The 23277-nt window shown below is 39.8% G+C and overlaps 3 protein-coding genes across 5 annotated transcripts; 1 reads left to right on the top strand and 2 right to left on the bottom strand.

Annotated features, from left to right (window-relative positions):
• Nucleotides 1-876: 876 nt before the first annotated feature.
• LOC121962081 (toll-like receptor 2 type-2) lies at nucleotides 877-10814 on the bottom strand. Of its 3 annotated transcripts, XM_042512276.2 has the most exons (12): nucleotides 10025-10729; nucleotides 8152-8417; nucleotides 6471-6627; nucleotides 6241-6390; nucleotides 5306-5512; nucleotides 5038-5160; nucleotides 3457-3607; nucleotides 3187-3351; nucleotides 2839-3018; nucleotides 2619-2759; nucleotides 2031-2542; nucleotides 877-1660 (listed from the first exon to the last, which is right to left on the bottom strand). In XM_042512276.2, the coding sequence occupies exons 2-12, from the start codon at nucleotides 8414-8416 to the stop codon at nucleotides 1246-1248; spliced, it is 2466 nt and encodes an 821-aa protein (XP_042368210.2). In that variant the 5' UTR covers nucleotide 8417; nucleotides 10025-10729; the 3' UTR covers nucleotides 877-1245. The 3 variants fall into 3 exon arrangements, with proteins under 3 accessions (XP_042368210.2, XP_042368211.2, XP_087929533.1); XM_042512277.2 differs by having other exon boundaries at nucleotides 8152-10731; XM_088073407.1 differs by lacking the exon at nucleotides 877-1660 and having other exon boundaries at nucleotides 2027-2542; nucleotides 10025-10814.
• On the top strand, nucleotides 8263-17992 carry LOC148185784 (uncharacterized). Its single transcript, XM_088073505.1, has 2 exons — nucleotides 8263-8398; nucleotides 15804-17992. The coding sequence occupies exons 1-2, from the start codon at nucleotides 8385-8387 to the stop codon at nucleotides 16720-16722; spliced, it is 933 nt and encodes a 310-aa protein (XP_087929631.1). The 5' UTR covers nucleotides 8263-8384; the 3' UTR covers nucleotides 16723-17992.
• Nucleotides 11395-14238, bottom strand: LOC148185785 (uncharacterized). The gene has a single exon (XM_088073514.1). The coding sequence runs from the start codon at nucleotides 12644-12646 to the stop codon at nucleotides 11762-11764; it is 885 nt and encodes a 294-aa protein (XP_087929640.1). The 5' UTR covers nucleotides 12647-14238; the 3' UTR covers nucleotides 11395-11761.
• Nucleotides 17993-23277: the final 5285 nt, after the last annotated feature.

The following is a 23277-nucleotide window of genomic DNA, read 5'->3' on the forward strand; positions in this document are numbered from 1 at the left end:
GGTAAAACCGCACAGATGGCAGCTTTCATGGGGAAAAACGTAAGTTAATAAAACTTTTCTAAATGATACCAGTTATGGTAGTGTGTGACCTGCCGGCCTCCAGGTAAACAGAAACATAACGCCAGCATTTTCCTCTGCCGCAGGTAACATACCTTTACAAAGACGACTTACTGTAACCCTCAGATAAAAAGTCTTTCAAATTTCAAAGCTTCATTGCGTGGTTAAGAAACGCTAAACTTTATATAAAAGAGTGCAGTTTGAGGATCCAATGAGCTTTCTTAAAGGCATGTTAAAGCCTTCTTTCAGCCCAATTTGTGGCTGGAAAAGTGTTGTTTTCTGTCCATATGTACGCCCGCATGTATCTCTCATAAAAGCAAGAAATTGGCAAGGAAAAATAAATTACAACCTGCAGAACAACTTAAATTTTAATGAGTTTTTCATTGCTGTTACTTTTCCAGAAATTCATACAAGTGTTAAAACTGCCCCTGAATCAGTTTTACATCCACCTACATGCTCAGGTTAGTGCAGACCGACAGATCCACAGCTCCACCCAGCGGCCTTTTGCCCACACAACCAGCAAATTATGCCAGCACGTTTTGGCTTGTAATGCAAGTTTGCATAAAATATGAATCTGAAGTCTGTTACAACTTGACATTCCTTCCAATCAAAATTTAAAAAACAAATATGATTAGGGTTTTTAAAAGATTTTTTTTTAATAGTTGTGCTGTTAAATTGGAGCTTCATTTGTCTCGATCACTTTGTCTCCTTGCAACTCCACTATGGGGTAACAAATATTAAATGCATTGCTGTAAAAAACAAATTTACAACAATCAAAAGATCATTGATTTTTTTTTAAAAAAAAGAGAATGCAATGTATTTTATAAAAACATATATTTTTTTTATTTTTCATTATCATTTAGTCAAACAATTGCAAAATATAATTTGAGTTTATCTAACCCTTGAATCTATGAAGGTTGGCAACACTGCATTAAGAGGGTGTGAATGTCAGATTGTTGGTTTTAGAAAGTTACAGAAATTGTCAAGACAACCCTCCCCCCAAATTTGAACATTGGCAAGGTGTGTAACGAGGGGATTTTAGATGCATTTTTTTGATCCTACAAGCTTTGTTTGGAGCACACTGAGGCCTGGCAGCTTACAAAAAAACAACAACTGGCAATTCAAAAGCAACGGTAGTAGTCATTTTTGTTCCTTATCCTGATCTTACATGCACTTTTGTGTTCGCTCTCAGTCATTTTCTTCATCATCTCTCCTCAGAGCCTTGCGGAGACTCCTCCAGAACTCCCTGGTCCTCTCCTCCTCCTGAGGCCACTCCAGGTATGTGGTGGAGCTCATGAGTTTGCGCAGTTTGCAGAAGCGTTTGGGGATGTCATCCTTGGACAGCGGTTCCAGAAGGATCAAGATGGCCACGTCTCCGGCGGCAGTCCCATCAAAAAGCTGGAAGTGGGAGAAGTCCAACTCGTAGCGGCACCAGTCAGACTGGACGAAATTCTCAGAGAGGACGAAGACGGTCCGCCGGCTCCGCTCCATGGCGCTTATGATGTTGTCCACAATCCAGTGTCCAGGGAGGAAGTCCCTCTTGTGGAGGCACAGGGTCAGAGGCCGAATGGCTCTGGGATTAGCAAAGTCTTCTTCATCCTCCCTGAGGGAGAGAAGCAGGTAATGTTTCCCCGCGGATAAAGACTTTATTTTCACAATGTGTGGTAAGAGTTGTCAACAATGGAAATGTCTGAAAATCTTTCTTAAATTAATGTGGGCTACACTGACCTCACCTCAGTGTAGCCCAGTGTGTACCAAACTATAATTCAGATTTTTGAAGTTTTTGATCTTGTCGCCCTCATATGGAAAGTGTGATTAAAATACCAAGTACTTTGTAAATGCAACTTGATGTCATATCACTCTTTCCTTGGCGTGACTTTCTACCAAATTTTACTGAAATCTAGTAAGTAGCTTTTTAGCTTTTGAGACATCCTGCTGTTTTAACAAAAAGACACTAGAATGTAAGACTTTACCTTGGCTCCTCCAGCTCAGGTACCAAGAAGTTTTCCACCCAGCTAGCATCTCTCTCACTGTAGGACACAAAGGCGTCATAGGACAGCAATCCTTCTGAATCCGTTCCATCGCCCTGTCGCCGCCGCCGTCGCCGGGAGCTATGCTTGGCCTTCAACCATGACCACATCATCTTGAGGTACCAGAACACATGGAGGCGCCACAGCAGGACACACAGAAGAATCCCAACAAAAAGCGCCGCCCCACAGCTCACGGACACAAACAAAACCCGATGGCACACAGCAACAGAGAGGTGGACCTCACCAACCAGTTTCCCCTGCAGGTAGAGAGGAGAGTCGCAGACGTAGCTTTCCTCTCCGTCTGCCAGCTGCATGTCTCCAATTCCTTTAATGGCCGACTGGAAGAAGTTGACAAAGTCACAGGAGCAGACGAATTTGTTCTGACCGGCCCGGAGGTCCTCGAGTCGTTTGTATGATAGGAGGTCTGAGCGGTCGAACATGTTCAAGGTGTTTGACTGTGGGAGAACAAGGACAGGTCATACTGGGGAGTACAAAGACAATTGTAGGATGTAAGATGTGATTGGTTCTTACCTGTATTATGAGTGCTTGGAGATTAGGGAACAGCCATCCATGGGGCAGCCTCAGTATCTTGTTCCCGTACAGGTACAGCTCTCTGAGGTTGGGCAGGACCAGGAGGAAGTCTTTAAGATTGTTGTTGCTCAGATCCAACACCTGATCAAGGGCAAGACAAAAGTGGTTTTAGTAGTGTTAGGTCCGTCAGGATCACTGCTACATCGTCCACTCTCAGTACCTCCACAGTTGCGGGTAGACAAGGGGTGATGGTTGTAAGTTTAGCCCCGGAGATGTTAAGGTGTCGCAGGGTGGAGGGCCAGGAGCAGCTGGGGGGCATGGTGCTATATCCATTCCGGCCGATGTCTAGGTGGGTCAGTTTGGAGAGCTTCGTCACCTGCTTGCTCATCAGGGACAGAGACTAGACAGCAGAGAGACACAGACAGACAATTCTATAAGCAGCAGGTATTTCACGTTGCATTACGTGTGCATTGAGGCTGGCTCTAGACATGGGCATGGGGAGCAGGAGCAATGCCCCTGAATGCAATGCAAGTGAAATAAATTAATGAAAAAGTTACAAAAATAAGACCTTCAGAACGTTTCTGCTGACGTTTAAAACTCGGAGGTCCTTCAGTGTACCGTCTCCTTTGCACAGTGACTCCTCCAGAGTCAGGTCGGTCAGCAGGTTGTCGGACAGGTCCAGGTACTGCAGGTTCACTAGCAGCCGGGACGTGGGACAGGGCATCACAAACACCTAAGGGCAGAAGTCTGGGCTTTCAAATCGCACTCCTAATTTTATTCTCACATTTTTTTTACACTGCATGTTATATACTTGTGACTGAAAACACCTCTAACTTACCTGCGAGTTTATGACAGACACCTTCCTCGGATATTGCAGCAGAAACCCCAGCTCCAGAAACGAGACGAACTTAAAGACATTCAGCACCACTGTGTTTCGTATGAAGAACTCGTCGATGCTTTTATGGTCCGTCCTTCTGGCTCGCTCCCACCTAACATCAATTGAGCAACAACAAACCTTTAAATTCTTCATGCAGTTTGTCACTTCTGAACTTTAAAAAAAAATACAGTACTATTTTAATTCAGTCAACCCTTATTTGTACTGGAGCGATCATTGGGGGGCGACCTTCATTTACAGTGACACTGAGGAAATTACAGTAACAAAGTAAAAAAAATTAAAACAATATACTAACAATTAAAATCCTATACAGTTATAAGATCTCAAGAGTTTTTTTTTTTTTTTTTTTTTTTTCAAAATTTGGCACAAACTGCCATTTTGAATCAAGGATAAACTGATTAGCGTTTGGTGGTCAAAAGTCAAGGTCATTGTGACCTTAAGTCCATCCCATTCCCATGAACACCATATCTCAAGAACACCTTGAGGGAATTCTTTGAAATTTGAATCCTTCTCATTCAGTGAAAGCAGTACCACAAGAAGGGAGTTTAAATATATGTGTAAAAAAAAAAAAAAGTAATTTAGATTTGATTTAGATTTAAACAGAAAAAGCACTGAGTCCCTTTCAAACTACGGGGAGATAAAATTAGAGTTCTACGCTTTTCTGCTCACTGAAGACAGTTGGCACTATCACTGAGAAAAGCTCTTCAAATCAGAGAGCTTAAGAACTGCCCGGTTAGTCGCTACATTTGTCAGCAGCCACTTTTTTGTCAAAAAGTTGGCAAATTTAGCAATAAAATTGCCAAGGTACAAGGTACATTTATTAGTCTTTTTTTCATCTTTATGTGAAATTACAATTTGTCTTCGGAGTTAAAGAATGCGTTGACAAAAATCACCAGCTACTAAGAAAATTTCATCCAGTTGCTTGTTGCTGCCTATGGCATCAGACAATTCCTGCATTTTTTGAATCTTGTGTCTTGTGTCTTGTCAGCCTTGAACAAGTCTGCCCATCCAGTGCAACAGCTTGATCTGGGATGTTAGAGGCTAACCATGTCTTCGTGAGGATGTGCGTCTCTGATTTGTTGCTGAGTGAGCCTCAATCACATCTCATACTTTTTATTCTCCTGCGGCCGGACATCAGCCAGAAGAAGTCTTGGTAGATGAACAGCTCTCAGTCTAGGTTGGGTCAGCCTTGCCCTGATGCTGGCTCTCCTCTCTCTCTTTGTCTTTCAGTTTGGTCACTCCCTTCTGGTCTGACTGGCTTTTCGGCGTATTTCATTGGTGGAGATCCTGTTGCGGTTTGCTGCATTCAGTCCAAACCCCCCCAAATTTTTCCTGATGTTAATAAGGGCTTCTCGATTGTAGAAAAGTTGTGCTTCAGCAGAAGGAGCCATAGAGTCCAAAGAATAGAAAAATATAGCTTAAATGTAGCGAGGATTCAAGAATTTACTGGCTGCTGCATCTGTATGTGAGCAAATTAAGTTTAGAACATGGACTTTAAAAAAAACAGATGCGCTGGTGTCCTACCTGCCTTCGCCTGTCAGTGTGACGCCATCCAAGGACAAGCAGGTGAGCGGGACTCCATCCGTCACCACCAGGAGGTTAACTATGGCCTCATCAGACACGGCAAGGTTGTTGAAAAAAATTTTCCTGGGAAATGACATCATAGAGGAGCAAGTGACTGGTTGACCGTGTCAAAATGTGATCAAGGATCTTTTGTAAACATTGGCACTGCAACACGTTGCTCAAAGGAATTTTGCATGAGCACAAAAAACAGAAGAGATTTCGGACGGACCTGACTCTTCTCCTTGCTGCCCCTCTGAAGGGCTGAACTGACTCATTCCCAATGAGATGGATGTCTTCCAAAATGAGAGGCGTCTCAGGATATGACACGTCCGTCACCACAGCCAAGGCTAAGGTGACGTTTGACAAAAATGGACTGTGGAGGCTCAAAGTAACACGACCCAATGGCCAAATGTCTGCAAGAGTACCAGAATCGTACCTGCAGAGAGAGAAAGAGACGGTAGAGGTAGAGTGAATGATGGGAATAGTAAAACCTTTAACACTTGAAAACCTTTTTTGGAAAAACATACAGAAAGCAACAATGAAGAGAAAAAGAAAAAAAAAGACCCGATAAAAAGTTTGTTTTTTTTAAGAATAAATTAAAAAAGAAGGGGGAGTTGTCTTATCTGCCATAGTGTAGTTTTTAATACCACCACTGGGGGTCACCAAAGCCACAACTTGTTGATATGATACAGAGGCATTAACCCCTTGAAACTGTGGCAAATAAGCCTGATTTCTTTCAAAACATGGAAAGAATACGAAAGAATCTAATGAGCATTTTAAGGGGAAAAAAGGTCCAGAAATTTGATTGATGATTGATATATAAACAAAAAAAGCAAAAAAACAAAACAAAAAAGGCAATGAGGATTTAAAAAAAAAATTACTCAGAAAAGTACCTGTAAATAAAGAGAAAAATTAAAATGATAAAAAAAAATTCTAATAATAATAAATCAAAAAAGAAAGTAAAAAAAAAACAAGGAAATGACCTGGGTGGAAAAACTGCTAAAACATTAAAAACTGTAAAATGAATATTGAATGAATGAATTAATAATTACAATAAGAAATGTACATATTTGGCCATTTTTTGCTAGATTTTTAAAAAGTAATTTTCTAAATTTAGACATTTAGCTCAACCTTATTGCACAAAAACCGGTGTCAGCCCCCCACCTCTTCAGGTTATTGGCGTGCACAGTGAGCTCCTCCAGCTGAGTGACTCCGGACAGATCTCCTCTCTTTAGCTCCTCCAGAGCAGGGCCTCCGACGCTGAGCCTCCTCAGCCTGAGCAGGCTCTGAAACGGCGGACGAGAGCCCAGGCAGCTGCAGGACACACACAGTGTATGGACACCTGAACGTATCTAATGTGGAGGTATCTGCTTGGTCTTTAAATTGCACTTTACCTGTACGGGTTGTTGAGCAGGTTGAGGTGCTGCAGAGCTCCCAGCTTGCTGAACCATGTATGGTTGAGGGCAGTCAGCTGGTTGTCGGACAGATCGAGCTCCTCCAGACTCCACAGAGAGTCAAACGCTGACGGATGGATCATCATTACTCTGTTACCTGCAGGAGGACAGTAACATTTCAGCCCGTTTTCACTGTAAAGTCATCAATTAACGCCACTTTTGCAGCATTTTTGGCACAAGATCCAGAAAATCCACCTTTTGCATCCATATGATACACCACTGGACGGCATCAGCTGAGAACGTAGCACTGTTTGATGCATTTTACATGCTTTTTATTCCTCTTTTTTATATGTATATTTTTTGTCTGTTGATGCATGTGTCCTAAATGTAGTCCAGATTGTGTATTTGAGTGTAATCAGTGAATTTGCAGCTCAGCTCCTTCAATAAACTAAATAGTTACATTCAGACTGTTCAGGTCCAAAAATGCTCCATTGAAACCCATTCAAACTGACATTTTTGATCCCACAGCCATCAGAGCAGAAAAACAGGACTTGTATTATTTCTGGGTGTCATTCTGGGCTTTTGACTCTGAATTTGTCATTTTGACTATTTTCCACCTGATGAGGTCATTTTGACCATATTTGGCATATGGAGGAAATACATGCTATTTCCACTAGGTGACCTGTCACAGTCAATGTAGCTGCTGATCACTGACATATCCCAGACTGTCAGCAGCTACACTCACACACTGACATATCCCAGACTGTCAGCAGACAAAAAAAAATTCATCTCATTATATTTTTTAAAGCTTGACTTCAAAAAGTCCATGTTGTGTGTGGAGCGATATGAGTTTGAGTATTTGACACTGCACAAAAAACTATAATGTATGACTATCAATATTGCTGCCAATAATGGACATATTCCAGGTTGTCAGTCAGTCATTTTCTGTAACCGCTTGTCCTCGTAAGGGTCGCGGGGGGGCTGGAGCCAATCCCAGCTGTCATCGGGCGGAAGGCGGGGTACACCCTGGACAGTTCGCCAGACTATCGCAGGGCCGACACATATAGACGAACGACCATACACACTCACAATCACACCTAAGGGCAATTTAGAGTCATCAATTAACCTGAGCTGCATGTCTTTGGACCGTGGGAGGAAGCCGGAGACCCCGGAGAGAACCCACGCGGACACGGGGAGAACATGCAAACTCCACACAGAAGGGCCCCCGCCCGGACCGAACCCCGTTCCAACCGGGATTCGAACCAGGGACCCTCTTGCTGTGAGGCCGTGCCGCCCATATTCCAGGTTGTGATAATTAAAAAAAATAAATAAATACTTTGCCACTTGAAAATAATTCATATTTTGTGTTATTTTTCATCTACAAACACAGTGCTATCATGACAAAATCCTGGCATTTAAATGGTTACAATTCTGAAAAAAAGGAATATTTTATGAATATTTTATTAAAGTAGAAAATAATATAAATGTATAATATTTTTTAAGCTTGATTTTAAAAGGTGCATTTTGCAAATGAGTGTTTGATATCAAAGTGGGTTCTAAAGGGTTAATCTTACATCGGTTGCACTGTGCGCATGAACTAATATAGATTTTTGTGTTCCTTTATTTTTCAGAAAAGAACAGTTTTAAATCCATAAACCAAATAAAATCCCGTCAGAGTTACCGTGGAGACTCAGAGCCCTCAGCCTCGCGTGTCCCGCCAGATCGTCGCCGGTCAACGCCGTGATGTTGTTGAAGGAGAGATCGAGAGTCAGGGCTCGATCTGTTACCGTGGGAACGCGGGTGAACCCTGCGTGGGAGCAGTTACAGGAGAGCCGCAGGTTGCAGCGCTCGCAGGACGGCCTCTCGCCATCTGGGTTTGACCTCTGACCCCAGCAGAGATGGAGGAGGAAGAGGATGGTGAAGTCAAGGTGAGTCAACCGTCCCATTCTGTAAGGAAACAAAGAAAAGACCGATCGACTGGACAAACAAACCAGATTGTGAAGCGAGCATGAGGGCGAGACAAAGTGAGCCAGGGTCAGAGGACACGGAGACGCGATACAGAAGTGAAAGAAACTCTAGAGGAACTGGGATTTGGTCAAAGAGGAAGCCATTACCATTTTATTGTGACTTTCACCAAACCTTTATAAACACTGAGCTGTCATTAAATAGTCAATCAGATGAGTGTTTACAGCTAACCAGCAACTACAGCTTCCTCTGTTTGGATTTCTCGGGCTTCCTGTGCTGCCAGCGTTGAGCAACAGCGAAACCTCTTAAATCAGATTTGACCAAAGTTAGAAAAAAAATTATCTATTTTGCTGCTACAAGTGAAAACACTGGTTGTTTCAGTTCTGTTAAGCTGAACTTATTTTTACCGAAAATTAAATTTGAAATGGTGGCATGACTGCTTCGCCAACCACAGACTTTAACTCTTTGATACCTGAGCATGATTTCATAAAAAAAAAAAAAAGGAAGATGGCAAGGAGCAATGAAATTAAAAAAAATGCACCTCAAAATAGCAAGATATTAATAAAAAAGTACAAGAAAATTACCTGTAAAAGTAAAAGCAAAAAAACAAACACAGAAAAGGGCAGTAAAACAAAAACAAACAAAAAAAATTATTGAAATGTTCTTCCAAAACTTGCAAGAATTTGGTAAAAAAAAAAAAAAGTTAAAGAAAATTACCTAAAAATTCCCACAGAAGAAAAACAAAGTAAAAGAAATTGATTCTTAAAAAGTAATCATTATTCTATAGTTTTCTGGACATTTTCCCCTCGCTTTTTAGAAAAATCTAAATTCACTTTTTTCAGTTCAAGGGACATTTCAGGCAAGTTGCTCAATGCCTTTTTTCCCATGCTTATTTAAACCAAATTGCTCAGAGTTCAAAGGTTTAAAGTACTTGTAAAAGGCGTAATTTCTCTTAATAACATGGGTAAATGGCCACAAGCAACTTAGGAAATGGCTCAAAAAATTCCTTTCATTTCATTTCATTCCTTATTGATTTAGCAACTAGCTGCCAGTCTCTCATTATTTTTTTCTTTCGTTTTTTTCTTTTTGGAAAAAAATCAAACCAAATCTTACATTTCAGAAATTTAAATACATATGTGGAAGACGAAAGAACGCAGCACAAGAAAACTGATGTAGATTTAAGGGTCAAATGGTTAAACTGAAACTGAATTCTAATGTGCAGCTTCTGCAGGAGCCGGCCTTCCAAAAACATTAACTGCAAAGCAAAGCAGTTATAAAGTTGTTGCATGTTTATAAGATTTTTAATCAGCCTGAGACGCCAATAAAACTGGTGCTGCTTTGTGTCAATCTTCCAAATTGGAACCCACATTGAATTCACACTGTTTTATCGCCCTAATTTTCTTAAAAACTTCCCTTATTCTGTCATTCATCTCTTTAAATGCGACACAGCCGGACAACTTCTGGTGTTGTAAAACAGAAAAATGATAACGATTGATCAGTCAAACTTCAGGCATGGCAGCATGAACAATTTTAAAAAGTGCATTTCATGTTTTGCTCCTCGATTCTGTTGTAAGTTCGCGTTGCCTTACCTTGTTTCTTTGCAGAACAGATTCCAGATGATGAGGGGGAAACCCTGGATGATTAAAATAGAAAAGGACAAGAAAATAAATTTAAGAGTTTTATGACTGCAAAGAAAGGAAGTAGATACTAAGGGGGTGAAAACCGGGACCAAGTGTAAAAAGAGGTAGTGAGCATGAAAATTTACTTCCGGGAGTAAGCCAGTGTGTGTGTGTCTGTAAAAATGCAAAAGTGCATGAAGACCCTTAAAAAGTAGTAAAGTGGATTCATCTTTTGCATATTTTCAGACTTGTTAGACAGGAGTTAAAAGTATTTTTTAAAGAAAATAACATCAAAATAAAAACACATCCATTACGCTACACTGCACTGCCAAAAGAAAATGAAATTTTTACGAAAATTTGATATATATTTGAAAAACTGTTGTTGCATTCGATCCACTCCTTTTTTGGTTATGACTCTAAAAACAGGCAGAAGTAAAGCAGCCACATGTTGCATTATCTCATAAGTGGTTTCCGTCACATAATAAACTGTAACCGCTGTGTGAAGAGGACCGTGACCACAGTGACTTCTGCTCAGTCTCTGGCTGTCTTCAGACCAGTTCTGTGCAGCACGAGGAAACAGACTGAAATATCATCATGTCATCATTAGTAATTATGTAACATGCAAACTGTTTCCACATTTAAAAGTAGACTTAAGACTTTCCCCTTTGTTAAAGTTTATAGTTCGGGCTGGCTCAGGCCTTACTTGAACCATCCACTAACTCGGCTTTCTTCCGGAGCCTTAGCGCTGCCTCGTCTCGTAGGTTCCCTCGGACCGAGGTTGTACCTGGATTTTGGGTTTGTGGTTGCACTGCTAACGCCTGCCACTACTACTATTATTATTCGGGGTATTTCCACCATTAATATACACATAAGACCATTTCTGTCACATACATATACTATAATATATAAATGTACATGTAAAATAGTATCATTAGTCAATCAGACTTTATTTGTATACACATTTCATACAAACAAACAATAACACAAAGTTCTTCATACAGTCAAAAAACTTCAATTAAAATTAAAAACAACACTGTGATTACGCAAAACACTGAAAAATAGGAATAAAACCAGGAACTGAGGGAACACAACCATCAGTGAGGAAATACCAGAGACAAGATAAAGCCTATTAAGGCAGGTAAAAAAATAATAAGTAAGTTAATAGATAAATGAGCAAATAAATAGATAGATAAAATGATAATAATAATCAGAAAATAAGTAAAATGCTCAATACAGCGTGCGCAGCTCGATTAGACACGGAGCGATGTGTCCTGGTGTTTCTAAATAATTCATCCAAAGTCTGATTAAACCTGAAACTAACACAAAGTCATCTGTAGAGTCTAAAGAAGTCACTTTCCACACCTGAATATTTGACTGTTTGTTCATTCAGACTCTCGTCATTCATGCTGATTCTCAGCCGCATCAGACATCCGGATGCAGCCCGACTAATTATTTTTAGGGTGCCGAGTTTGGGCAGATGTTCGGCCGGGTCATTTTTGATAATGATCCCAAGATGGCAGTGTCAGCAGCAGAATCGGGCCGGTTTATTTGGCCCACTTCTGGGGCATCATCACTGCCAATTCTCAGCTCTCAGACTCTTTTTTGTCAGAATGCCGAGTTCTGGGCCAGGTCATTTTGGCTTCCCCGTGACCCCGGAGCCATAAGCTGACAAACACACAAATACATACTAACCACCTGAGTCAATTCTTAAATGTCTTTACTTATGTTACAACAGCAGCATGATAGTTTTCCTGCCCTGTGTAGATAAAGCAGCGGTATCATCAGATTGCTGGGCAGATTAAAACAGGCCATAGACGCCAGCACGGCACAGCTGACACTGCTGCTCAGCTGGGGAGAGGTGGTGAGGGCCGTGGAAACAATGAGCCCCACAAACCAGGAGGCCAGCACTCCCAGTATGGCTGTGATGGTGTGAAAAGCCCTCTGTTTTGACCGGTCGACTCGCGGCTTTTCCCCGCCTCCCTCCCCTGGCCCCGGGCGATTCAGAACCCAGAGAACAGAAAGGCTGCAAAAAGACACGACTATTAAGGTGAAGCAAACAATGACCAGCGACGGGACGATGGGCAGCTCGGGCAGATATAGAGTTGTTACAGTCAGCATTACAAAGCTCAGCAGCCAAACGCAAACAACGCTGATGTTTCTGATCTTGACCCCACGTTCATTTTTTAAGCCCATGTAGGTGATGGGGTGAACCACAGCCAGGTAACGGTCCACGCAGGTCAGCACGTGAAGCAAAGTCTCTCCATAGAAAACAAGAGACGCAGCGCTCATACCTGCGACTATAAGATTTAGGACGTGAGCATACGTGCCATATATGTAGCAGAAGCACACAAAGCCCCAAATCAGATTTATGGCAGCCATGTGGTAGGTGAAGACGTCAGAGTGGCTTGTTGTTTTGAAGGCTCGCTGCTGCCGCCATCGTTGGTGACCCAGGTAGAGGACGAGAGTGCAGAGAGGCAAGGTGACGATGGTTCTTATGACGACGGTGGCACAGTTGATGTGGCTGACAGCTGTGGAGTTGATGCAGTTGTAGGGTAGGATGTTGCTGGAGATGGAAGAGGAGTTGTCCGCCATATCTTCTGTGCGTGGCTGTTGTCCGAAAGAGAAATAGTTTAAGACGGAAATTAAGACGAAAGGGTAAAGAGAGAGACTTAAACATCCGTAGTTTTTGGGCAGCGTCACCAGTGAAGAAATTATTTTACCAAGTATTGGGTAATTAATTGATGTAACAGCAGGTATTATCCAATTATTACCTTAAAAATGTATTTTAATAAACGCTGACGTTATTAAATGCCACTCACCTTGTGGGCGATGTTTTCTGATCGTTCTTCTCCTGCGTTTCATCCCTCACCAGCTGCTCCTCACTCATATCAAGTGACATGTAGCTGGACTTTGCATGTTGCAAAACCACTAAGTTATTTTGTGTGAATAAAAAATGTGCTGTTTGACCCAGTGCTCGCCCCATCTGTGAACTCAGCACGTAGCACGTTATCTCTATAAACCGATCTCTGCATATTCAGAATCCACAGATATCGACGTTTGTTTGTAGTCTTTCTCTCTCTCTATGTATATATATACTGTATATATGTATGTATGTGTGTATATATATATATATATAGTTGTATGTATGAGCACTGCGTCTCTATATTTATATATATACGTGTATATATTTGTATTTGTGTGTCAGTATATATATGTATGTATGTATGTATAGTTACATTTATGCTGAACAGAAGGTGTCATCTGTCTAAATGACAGCAGCATGTAAACGCAGCCACACTGAGAAAACACAGCTGTTGTGATTTGAATCTGCAGCTCTTCGGGTGAACAGGTCATTTGAATTCTGTCAAACATCGAGACAACATCGATATGATGCACGATCAGCACAGTGACACTAAGCCACATGAATGCGTTCAGCTTGTGCGTTCTGTCATTTCGGGGAATATTACTAAACCGTCTTCTCTGTATAGATGTCCTTCACGTGATCTCTGAGCTAATTGGTTTGGCATTTTCCCCAGTTTGATAAAATAAGATTTAATTGATAATTGAATTGCTGAGAAAAGGAAATCTAGAAAACATTTTTCAAATTGGAATAATTTTATGATAAAATTTATTTTACTGAATAATGCTAATATTTTAGAAATTTCCTGTTTTTTTCTATTTTTTTTATTTTTACTTTCCACTTTACATTGTAGTTTTATTTAGTTTATTTTAAACTAATTTTCCCTTTTACAAGCATTTAAACCTGAATACCTCATTCAAAAACATGAGATTTATGAGATTTTATCAAAAAAGAGAAAATGTCCAGAAAACTGTTCATAATTATCTACATTTTTACAATAACATCATGTTTTTAAATTACATGGCATTATGTTAGCACTTATTATTATTATTATTATTATTTTGCTTGCTTTCAGGGAATTTTATTGTTTTTATTATTTTATTTTTATTAAATTCTTGCAAACTTTGGACCATTTTTTGTTAAGTTGCTTTACACTCTCTTACATTTTTGAAAGAAATTTATCCAAAGTGCTTATGTTTCAAAGGCCTAATATTCACCGATCAAATTCTCATTCTCGTACCACTCTTTCTTATGAACAAAAAAAATCCATTATTTTCAACATACAAGGTGCTAAGTCATTTTTTTGTTTGTTTGTTTTTGAGCTGGAAATTCACAGATTCAACTAAAAATGCAATTTGAAAAATGCATTTTTATGCTAAATGCATGAACACAGCCAACATTATCAAAAAATGAAGAATGAAAAGAATGTAAAATACTCCCGTCTCTACGGGTTAAAGAACAGATGACACGGTGTCTAAGCGTGTAAATTTTCTTGCATTTCCATGCTGTAAAAGAGCAGTGATTAATAGTTTTTCCACATGGAAGGAAACAGTCCTGCCTCTTTGGATACTTTACAAATATAACCACAGGAAACACAGATGCACACTCACAAATGGTCACGCAGCAGTCATCTGAAGACCGGAAAAGAGCCGCTCATGCCTTTGGTGAGATGGGAGATTTTTAATCATTTTAGTAGATTTAATTATCAGGGTTTTATCAGTTTGTGAATTAAGCCCAAGAGCAGTAGCTGTGTGAAGATGGAAAACGTTCATGTTTTTAAAATGAAGTATATGAGCTGAACTGGTCATCGGCTGGTTGCAGAAAACTGTCCAACAAAACCTGTTGTAATTTAGTGATTCACTTTGCAGGTTTCTACTAACCTTATAAATGCGAAAAATTTAAATTTTGAATATAAAATACGCCTAACGAAACACGTCAATTTAGAAAAAAAACAGCCATAAATCACCAAAAAAATGTAACACTCTTTTAAAAAAGCCATATTTGGCCAAACTGAAATGGAAAACGTTTTTTTGGCCTTGAAAACTCATGGTTGTCTGTAGGAACTGGCTGCAAGACTGACTGCAAGAAATCAGTAGATTATGAATATTTTTACAAAAGGCAAGATAAAAAACATCCGTAATACATCCATAACATCTATTGCATAATAACGTAGAACTATGTGTTTAAAATGATTTTGAAATCAGTCGAGGGGGCAGCACAGATCAAAACAAATGCATTTATATATTTTGGCCATATATCAATGAATGTGTGTTCAAACAACAAACTTGGTGGGTATTTTTTTTCTTTTTTAAGCCATTAAAGCATGTCTCCAGATTTTCTCTTCAATTGACCCATAAAACAAGCATGACATCGAACCAGTAATAATAATAATAATAATTTTATTTATATAGCACCTTTAAAAAAGGGCTTACAACCTGCTGTGACAAACAGGGCAAAGCAGAGGCAAATAACAAAGAGAAAAATAATTACAAAACAAAAATAACAACAGCAACCCAATCTAATAAGAGTAAATGCTGTTCAAAGGATATTAGCCATAAACACAGAAATAACTACTAAAAATAGAAATAAACACGGATCAGGGCAGAATAAAAAAATAAATGAAAACATAAGATAAAATACATACTAATATAGATTAAATAAAAAGATTTAAATAGATAAGAGTGAAAATAAGTTAAAATAGACAGTAGAGTAAATGACTGAACATTTGACTGTGTCATAAAACCTAAAAAAAGTCATAAAAAGTCTCAGATTTCTAGTCTTAAAAGTCCATGCTGGCTTGAATCCCAGAATTGCAACTATATTTTCTATTTTCTTCCCTTCTGTGTAAACTAATGTTCCCTCCATTTCTGTCTTTACCCGCCTTTACAGGACTCTGTGTTTGAAAATGTCATTGAGCTGTTCATCCTCCATCAATGGCTCTCAGATGTACCATGCCCTCTTTGGTTTCTACAGCTGCACCATCGGCTGGTACATTTACCTTGTCTTTGACTTTATCAACATCGTCCTCCTCCTGCCTCTCTCCGTCTCCATCCTCTATCTTGGATTCCAACAAAGGAAGCATCAGCGCTCCTCGGCAGCAGCCACGAGTCTGTCCGAGTTCGTCACCTACAACATGGCTGTCATGGAGCTGATTGGAGTTTCAGGGTGTGCCGTCTTCCTTTGTGGTAACTTGGCGTGTCTCCCTGAGTTGATATGGCAGGGGATGCTGATTGGGAGTTTCCCCTGGTCTGGACAGACGCTCTTCCCCATGCTGACCTGTGTGGAGCGCTACATGGCTGTTGTTCACCCCATCACCTACCTGAGCCTGAAAAAGGGGTCCGGGGTCCGCATCAGAAATATCTTCACCGTGTGTGTTTGGCTGCAGTGCTTTGCGGGGCCGTGTTTTGCTACTCTGATGATGGACCACCTTCAGTACATCTTTATCCCGAGCGCTTGCCAAATGGTGATATATTTGATTGCTATGTCTTACTGCAGCCTCTCTGTTCTCTGCACTCTGATTCGTCCACGCCCGGGGGAGGCGGCCGGGGACGGGGCGCGAGTTCACCAGTCAAAGCGAAGGGCTTTTCATACCATCCTGCTCATAATGGGAGTGCTGTTGCTGAAGTTTGGAGGGAATCTCTTTTGCAATGTGATGGGCTCCCTAACAACAATAGCCCCGAGCGCTCAGTGTGCGATCACTATGTCTCTGGGGTGGTTCAATCTTCCCAGCAGTCTGGTGTTACCGCTGCTGTTTTTACACAAAACAGGAAATCTGCCCGGCTGCAAACACGGCGCTGAGTCAGGGTGAGCACGGCGCCACATCAGACTTTAGATTATATGAGATAGAGTAAATGAACAGTACTGGAATATAATAACATTAACAACACTATTGGTTTAAAATAAAAGCACAGCTCTTTGATTTATGTAATTATAACAAAACTTTATGCAACTATTTTATTAAGTTTTTTTTTTTACAAACAAGAAATTAAATTCAAATTTAAAAGAAAATAACAAAATGTTTTAAAGACTTAAAAAAGGCAAAGTATTTTTTAAGAAAGAAAAATGATTTTTTTTTAATGTAAAAGCAAAAATCATCAAAAAATTTAAAAGAAAAAAAAGCCAAAACTTTTAAAAGAAAACATGACGTCCACCCCTCACTCCTCCAAATATGGTCGCTTCTGGCTCCAAAAACATTTCGACAGCCAAAATATTGGTAAATATTAGTCCATCTCTGCGACGGCAGCTCCTAAGAAACGATGCAGAGCGCCATCGAGACAACAAAAAAAACTTTTTTAGATTTTAAAGTACAAACTTCTACAATAAAATGCATGGACGTCTCTATTAAAGAGACTAAAGAGGATTTATACAGGCAAGAGCAACACGCAACACTCAAGAAATAAAGCATTTTCCATAAACCACTATGAAAACCATTTTAAAAATGAATTGGTTCATATAAAAATAAGAGAAGTGGTAGAATATGCATCCAGTTTCAGTTCAGACCTGTTCCTCTGTGATGTTGCAACACATGATGGATCCTCTTTTTTCTACAAACTATTTCTGACTTTCTAGTGTAATTTTTAATTAGGTCCCGAGCACTGAAGGATGCTTTTTTTGAACTAGTAAGACCCATTTTTGAGGGCCTTAACATACTTAAAAAGTCACCACATTGCCTTCTTCGCATGTATATAAAAGAAATCCAATCAATTTGCTCAGATTTCAAATGGTTAAAATTTTCTAAATTAGAATTTTTCTCAGTATTTAGCCTTAGTACATATATTTAATTACTATGATTAATAGAGTAAAAAAATACAACATTTGCCCGAGTTAATGCGACTTCCAGGATAAACCTCCACTTTCAGTGTTCTTTCTGGATACAGATCATTTAATTGGTTGAACAGATACGGATAATTTATGGAAAAATTGACAGAAAGTTATGTTTTGTTATGTTTGTCTGTTTGTCAGACAAGATGTAATCAGCTGCATTATCTGATAATAACTCAGATTCTCCTAAATTGCAATTTTGACTAAAAAACAAACAAATAAATAAATTAACATAAATAAACATGCCTGTGGGTTTGGAAGACATTTTATTTTATTATTTTTGGCAGTTAATATTTATTTTAAAATTTGAGTCAAGTTTTTTTTTTCCTGTTTAGTGATTTGGATTAAAAAAAAGAAACTGCCAATCTTTTTTCTTGAAAACCTTTGGATATTTTTTTCTTTAAACCTATATATATATATATATATATATATATATATATATATATATATATATACATATATATGAATTTCTTTCTCTTTTAATTTTTTCTTTCTTTTTGTGTCATTTAAAAAATAGCAATTTTATTTCCATCACAATTTTAGTGATTTTTTTTTTTTCTTACCTGCTTTCCACACCTGCGGACCGCCAAATTTTTTTAATTCCCTAAAATTATACCAATTATAAAAGCCAGACTGTAAAAACAAAAAATTGTGGTTGAATTTCTAAATTTCCGACGGTCCTTGAACATATGATGTGGGAGGAACACTTGATGCATTTTTTCCGAGTCTCTCCGGGTCTCTGGACTGAACACGTGTTTGCTGTTTAGTTAAATATCTTAAAGTTTGAGTCTTGATTTTAAAAAATAAAGAAAGCTCTCCGCAGTGAGGGGCTCCCTTAACTGTCGAGGGGGTTCCCCTCCTCAGCAGCAGCAGCGGGGCGCCGCAGCCTGTTTGTGTTGTCGTTGATTCCAGCGCGGGAGTACCCCCTTAAAGAGGGGCCGCCCCTCTGTGACGTAACGACGCGACCAGCGGAAGTTTTCAAATCTCAAACAGGAGCTGACTCTGTTTGTCCGTTTGCTTCGCTGCTGCTACTCGGTAAAAACGCCAAAAATAACGTCCAAAGTCGATTTAAAATCAAACGGAGGCAGAGTGATCGTCCCCGCCGTCAGTCCGGATCGTGTCCGCGGAACTTGGAGCGCGGTTGGATGTGTGTTATGTAGCGGCTAAGCTAGCTAAAGTTAGCCGTGTTAGCTAACATGATGGAAAAAGTTCAAGTCGGAGCTTTAAAGTGCGCTAAAGCAGAGAGGAGAGGACATCCGGGGACAGGTGTGGATATCTGGAGTTTTCGTGTCCAAACATTGGACACTGTGGACATTTCACATGCTCCGGTGGACTCGGTGTGGTTTTTGCTGGATTGGACTGAAGCTAACAGCCGCCGGATGAAAACACCGTCGGTAAGATGTTTGTGTTGATTATTTGTCTCATAGAGGCTGTTATAGATGTTATAGATGCTGTGCTACATGTTATAGATGCTGTGTTACATGTTATAGATGCTGTGTTACAGGTTATAGATGCCGTGCTACATGTTATAGATGCTGTGCTACATGTTATAGATGCTGTGTTACATGTTATAGATGCTGTGTTACAGGTTATAGATGCCGTGCTACATGTTATAGATGCTGTGTTACATGTTGTAGATGCTGTGTTACAGGTTATAGATGCCGTGCTACATGTTATAGATGCTGTGTTACATGTTATAGATGCTGTGCTACAGGTTATAGATGCCGTGCTACATGTTATAGATGCTGTGTTACATGTTATAGATGCTGTGCTACAGGTTATAGATGCTGTGCTACATGTTATAGATGCCGTGCTACATGTTATAGATGCCGTGCTACATGTTATAGATGCTGTGCTACATGTTATAGATGCTGTGCTACATGTTATAGATGCTGGCTATCTGCTGTCAGAAATGCAGTTGTTTGTTGGTGTTTGTGTTTCAGACCGCAGTGTCTGCTTGGTTATTGTGTTAACCCCTTAGGGACTGCTCGGTGCATTTAATACGCTTTTCATCCTTCATTTTTTAATAATATTGGCTGTGTTTATGCATTTTGGGAAGATTATGTACGTTTGTATAATCTTGGTATTTCCAGCTCCAAACAATAAGTCTAAAATACAAAATAGTTAAATTTATACGGTTAAGTGCAAAATAAACAAATAATTGAAACCCATGCAATCTGCAATTTTTGATCCCACAGCCATTAAAGCATTAAAACATTGCATTGTTTTATTTCTGGGTGTCATTTTGGGCTTTTGCCTTTAAATTTGTCTGTTTTACTATTTTCCACCTGATGATGTCTTATTAACCATATTTTGCACATGGAGAAAATACATGCTGTTTCTGTCTACTGTCAGAATAAATGTTGCTGTAAATCATAGACATATTCCAGGCTGTGCTAAAAAGAAAAACAACAAAAAAGCTACTTTGCATATAGGACATTTAAAAATAATTCAGTTTTTGTGTTTGTTTTTTTCTTATAAAACAATAGTGACAAAAACCTGGCATTTAAAGGGTTAAAATTATGAAAGGTAATGAATATTTGATATTTATGATTAGGACTGAAAAAAATAATAAACTCGATGAAAGTAGAAAATAATATTAATGTAATATTTTTAAGGCTTGATTTTGAAAAGCGCCTTTTTGTGGTCAGAGTGATGTAAGTGTGTGTGATATTCAAGTGGTCCCTAAGGGTTAATGCTGTTGCTTTCACAGCTGTTTGTTGTTGATGTTGTTGTTGTGTGTTTTGATTGTTTGAGATTTATGGCTGTATGGTTATAATAATATAAAAATATGAAAATGTATACTTATTTGCCTTCTGTCCTTGGTTGCAAGCCCTGCTAGGTGCCAAAACACCTGCCACGATTCAAAAATAGCCTTTCACAAATTGTGCTGCTGAGAAAAACTACTCAAAACACACAATATTTATACATTTTACATTTACATTTTTTATATTTTAAACCTACATATTAGTTTTATACATTGTGTTGTCACGTAACAGTTTTATATTGTACACACTTTTTATAATTTATACACTTTTTACACACTGCATGTTATCCATATTGTAATTGAAATATTAATATTTTGCTAATTGTCTACTACTGTATTTCTTGGCATTTTTATTTTTACACCTAACATACTCGGCATATTATGCATACGTCATTTTGTAAATATTTACATATTGTACCAACTGGATACTACTGTATTTCTATTTTTACATGCTTGTGCATTTACATATTTCTTCTTGCTATTGTTCTCTATGCTGGCATTAGAGCAACTGTAACAAACCACAACCCCGGGGATCAGTAAAGTATTTCTTATTCTGAATATATAATGGGGGTAGGATTTTTTTTTTTCATTTAACAATTTAAAATGCCTGTTATTGTCAAAATGACATTAGCGTCACTGAAACAGTAAATATCTAAGCGCAAAACTTTTACTGTTTGTCTGTATGCCAGTGTTTTGCAGTAGAGGGGGAAATGATTATAACCTTACTGTACATGCTCAAAAGTTGAACGATAAAAACTGTTTCCGCAGCCTGTTGACTATCACTTTGATATCAAACGTTCTTCGCAATACGAACAAAATACTGGGAAAAAAAAGAAAGAAATGTGTGTGAATGCATGACCCGTCGATGTTGATGAAGCATGATGTGTCCTATGAACTGAGCGGGAAAAATTGTTGAACAATTGACATTTTCTGAAGTTTCTTGGGAGTTGATGACAAATTTTGCGATATTTTTCCAAAAGAAAATTGACTGAGAAACAAAAAGCACAACCCTCATGTTAGAATTACAAGACTGCCTTTAAATCAAACCTCTGACCGAGATCCAAACTCTTCATGTAAAACTCCTTGAGCGCACTGTCGTCTTTTGTTTCGGTAAACACATGGCCGCCAGTTGTTTAGATACTTGTTTACTTAAGTTATAATTAAATTATATTCACAGTAAAAGCTCAGGGTGTCGGTCGCTGTTCTCAGGTAGTTGTAGCACCTTACCGTCTCAACACGTGAGCCCTTAGAGCCTGAGAGGCTGAGCGGGAGCTTTTCCAGAAGTCAATGACAATCTTCATGTCACGATTATTTATTTATTTATTTATTTTATATGACAGTTTATTTCCACTCCTCTTTCAGTATCAACTTTTTGTCACCATTTTATCTGGGGGTTGTAATACCTCTGTCTGTCCTCTCTGTGTGTGTCTCTCAGGTCAGGAGCATATCCGCAACAATTCCCAGTACGAGCAGGAGGAGAAGGTCCAGTTTGTGATAGACGTGGTGTGCGCCATGGCCCACGCTCTCCACAACATGCAGAGGGACCTGTGTCCCAAAAACTCCAGCATCTGCCCTGAGATGGACCTGACAGGAGGGAGGAAACTGCTCACTTAAATCCGCAGCATCAGCTTCAAAGGTAGGTTGAAAGCTAGTGGCCCGCAGGGTCGGAATCAGGGCTGGGCAGCCGGGCAGCATGAGGGGGAGGGTGCCCTGGGCGTGCTGACCCCTGGCACCATCGATTACTCCTGAGGGGCTATATCCCGTGCATCCTGGGGGAGGATGTGGACATGGAATCCAAGTGGTCCACGTTCAGTACCTCCATTGTGGAAGTGGCTGCTAAAAGCTGTGGTCCGCAGGTCGCCGGTGCCTGTCTTTGCAAGCAGCCTCGCATACCAAAACAAATACTTTGTTTTAGGTACTGCGGGTATATACCAGTGGGGTGTGTGAAGCTTTCAGGCGTCAGACAGCAACCTACACACCTGCTGGTGGAAACCCAACAGAGAGGTGTTTTCTGAGACTGCACTGGTTGGCCTGAAGGGCTGCAGCTGAGGCAGTCGCCAAAGCAAAAACTCGGGTGTTCGGGAGGCCATGAAGGAGGAAAGTGTTGCTGGGGAGAGGGAGGTCTGCTCTGCTCCACCTGTTGTCCCTGTGATCCAACCTTGAATAAAAGGCAGTAAATGGCACAGGTTACAGAAATTCATTTGTTTTAAAGATGAATTTCTGTTTTTACTGGAGACAGACAATAAAGAATCAATCCATCAATCTATCTATCTACCCTCTAGGGGAGAGTCTCTAGCCCTCGACTAGCTTTTGTTTCATTTGATCTGGATCTGATAAGACCGTGATGACTCAGCCAGTTAGTACTGAGCGTACCTACCCCAGTACGGAGACACTGGGTCTCCCCACCGGAGCTAGACCGGGAGGGGGTGGAGCTTGTAGGCAAGTGTTTCTAGGGCCGGTCTTTGGCCATACGGCCCAGTTGGGCTTACCCCGAATAACATTTTGTCACCACCCAGTGGGTCCATGGCCCACTTCTACCCCCGTTAAAGGGGTTCTTTTTGGGAGTTTTTCCTCAGGTGATGTGAGGGTCTGAGGACAGAGGGATGTTGTATGCTGTAAAGCCCTCTGAGGCAAACCATGTTTTGTCTTAATGGGCTTTAAAAATAAAATTGACTTGGTAGAGAGTGTTCGGCTGCGGTCAAAACTTTCAAATAATCTCTTTTCCACTTTTCCTTCTTCTCCACAGAAAATATCATGAGGTCCAGGAAAGATGTG

The sequence above is a fragment of the Plectropomus leopardus genome, chromosome 23 (assembly GCF_026936395.1).
Source record: "Plectropomus leopardus strain MGB_pleo_1.0 chromosome 23, ASM2693639v1, whole genome shotgun sequence".
Classification (NCBI taxonomy): Eukaryota; Metazoa; Chordata; class Actinopteri; order Perciformes; family Serranidae; genus Plectropomus; species Plectropomus leopardus.

What these genes read in the sequence shown, in the direction of transcription:
- LOC121962081 (XM_042512277.2), bottom strand. Translation starts at nt 8,416, where the DNA reads ATGGGACGGTTGACTCACCTTGACTTCACCATCCTCTTCCTCCTCCAT. An exon ending in GAGGGCTCTGAGTCTCCACG is followed by an intron (nt 6,628 to 8,151) that starts GTAACTCTGACG and finishes GTCCTCCTGCAG; the next exon opens with GTAACAGAGTAATGATGATC. An exon ending in CCTGAGCTGGAGGAGCCAAG is followed by an intron (nt 1,661 to 2,030) that starts GTAAAGTCTTAC and finishes TCTCTCCCTCAG; the next exon opens with GGAGGATGAAGAAGACTTTG.
- LOC148185785 (XM_088073514.1), bottom strand. Translation starts at nt 12,646, where the DNA reads ATGGCGGACAACTCCTCTTCCATCTCCAGCAACATCCTACCCTACAAC.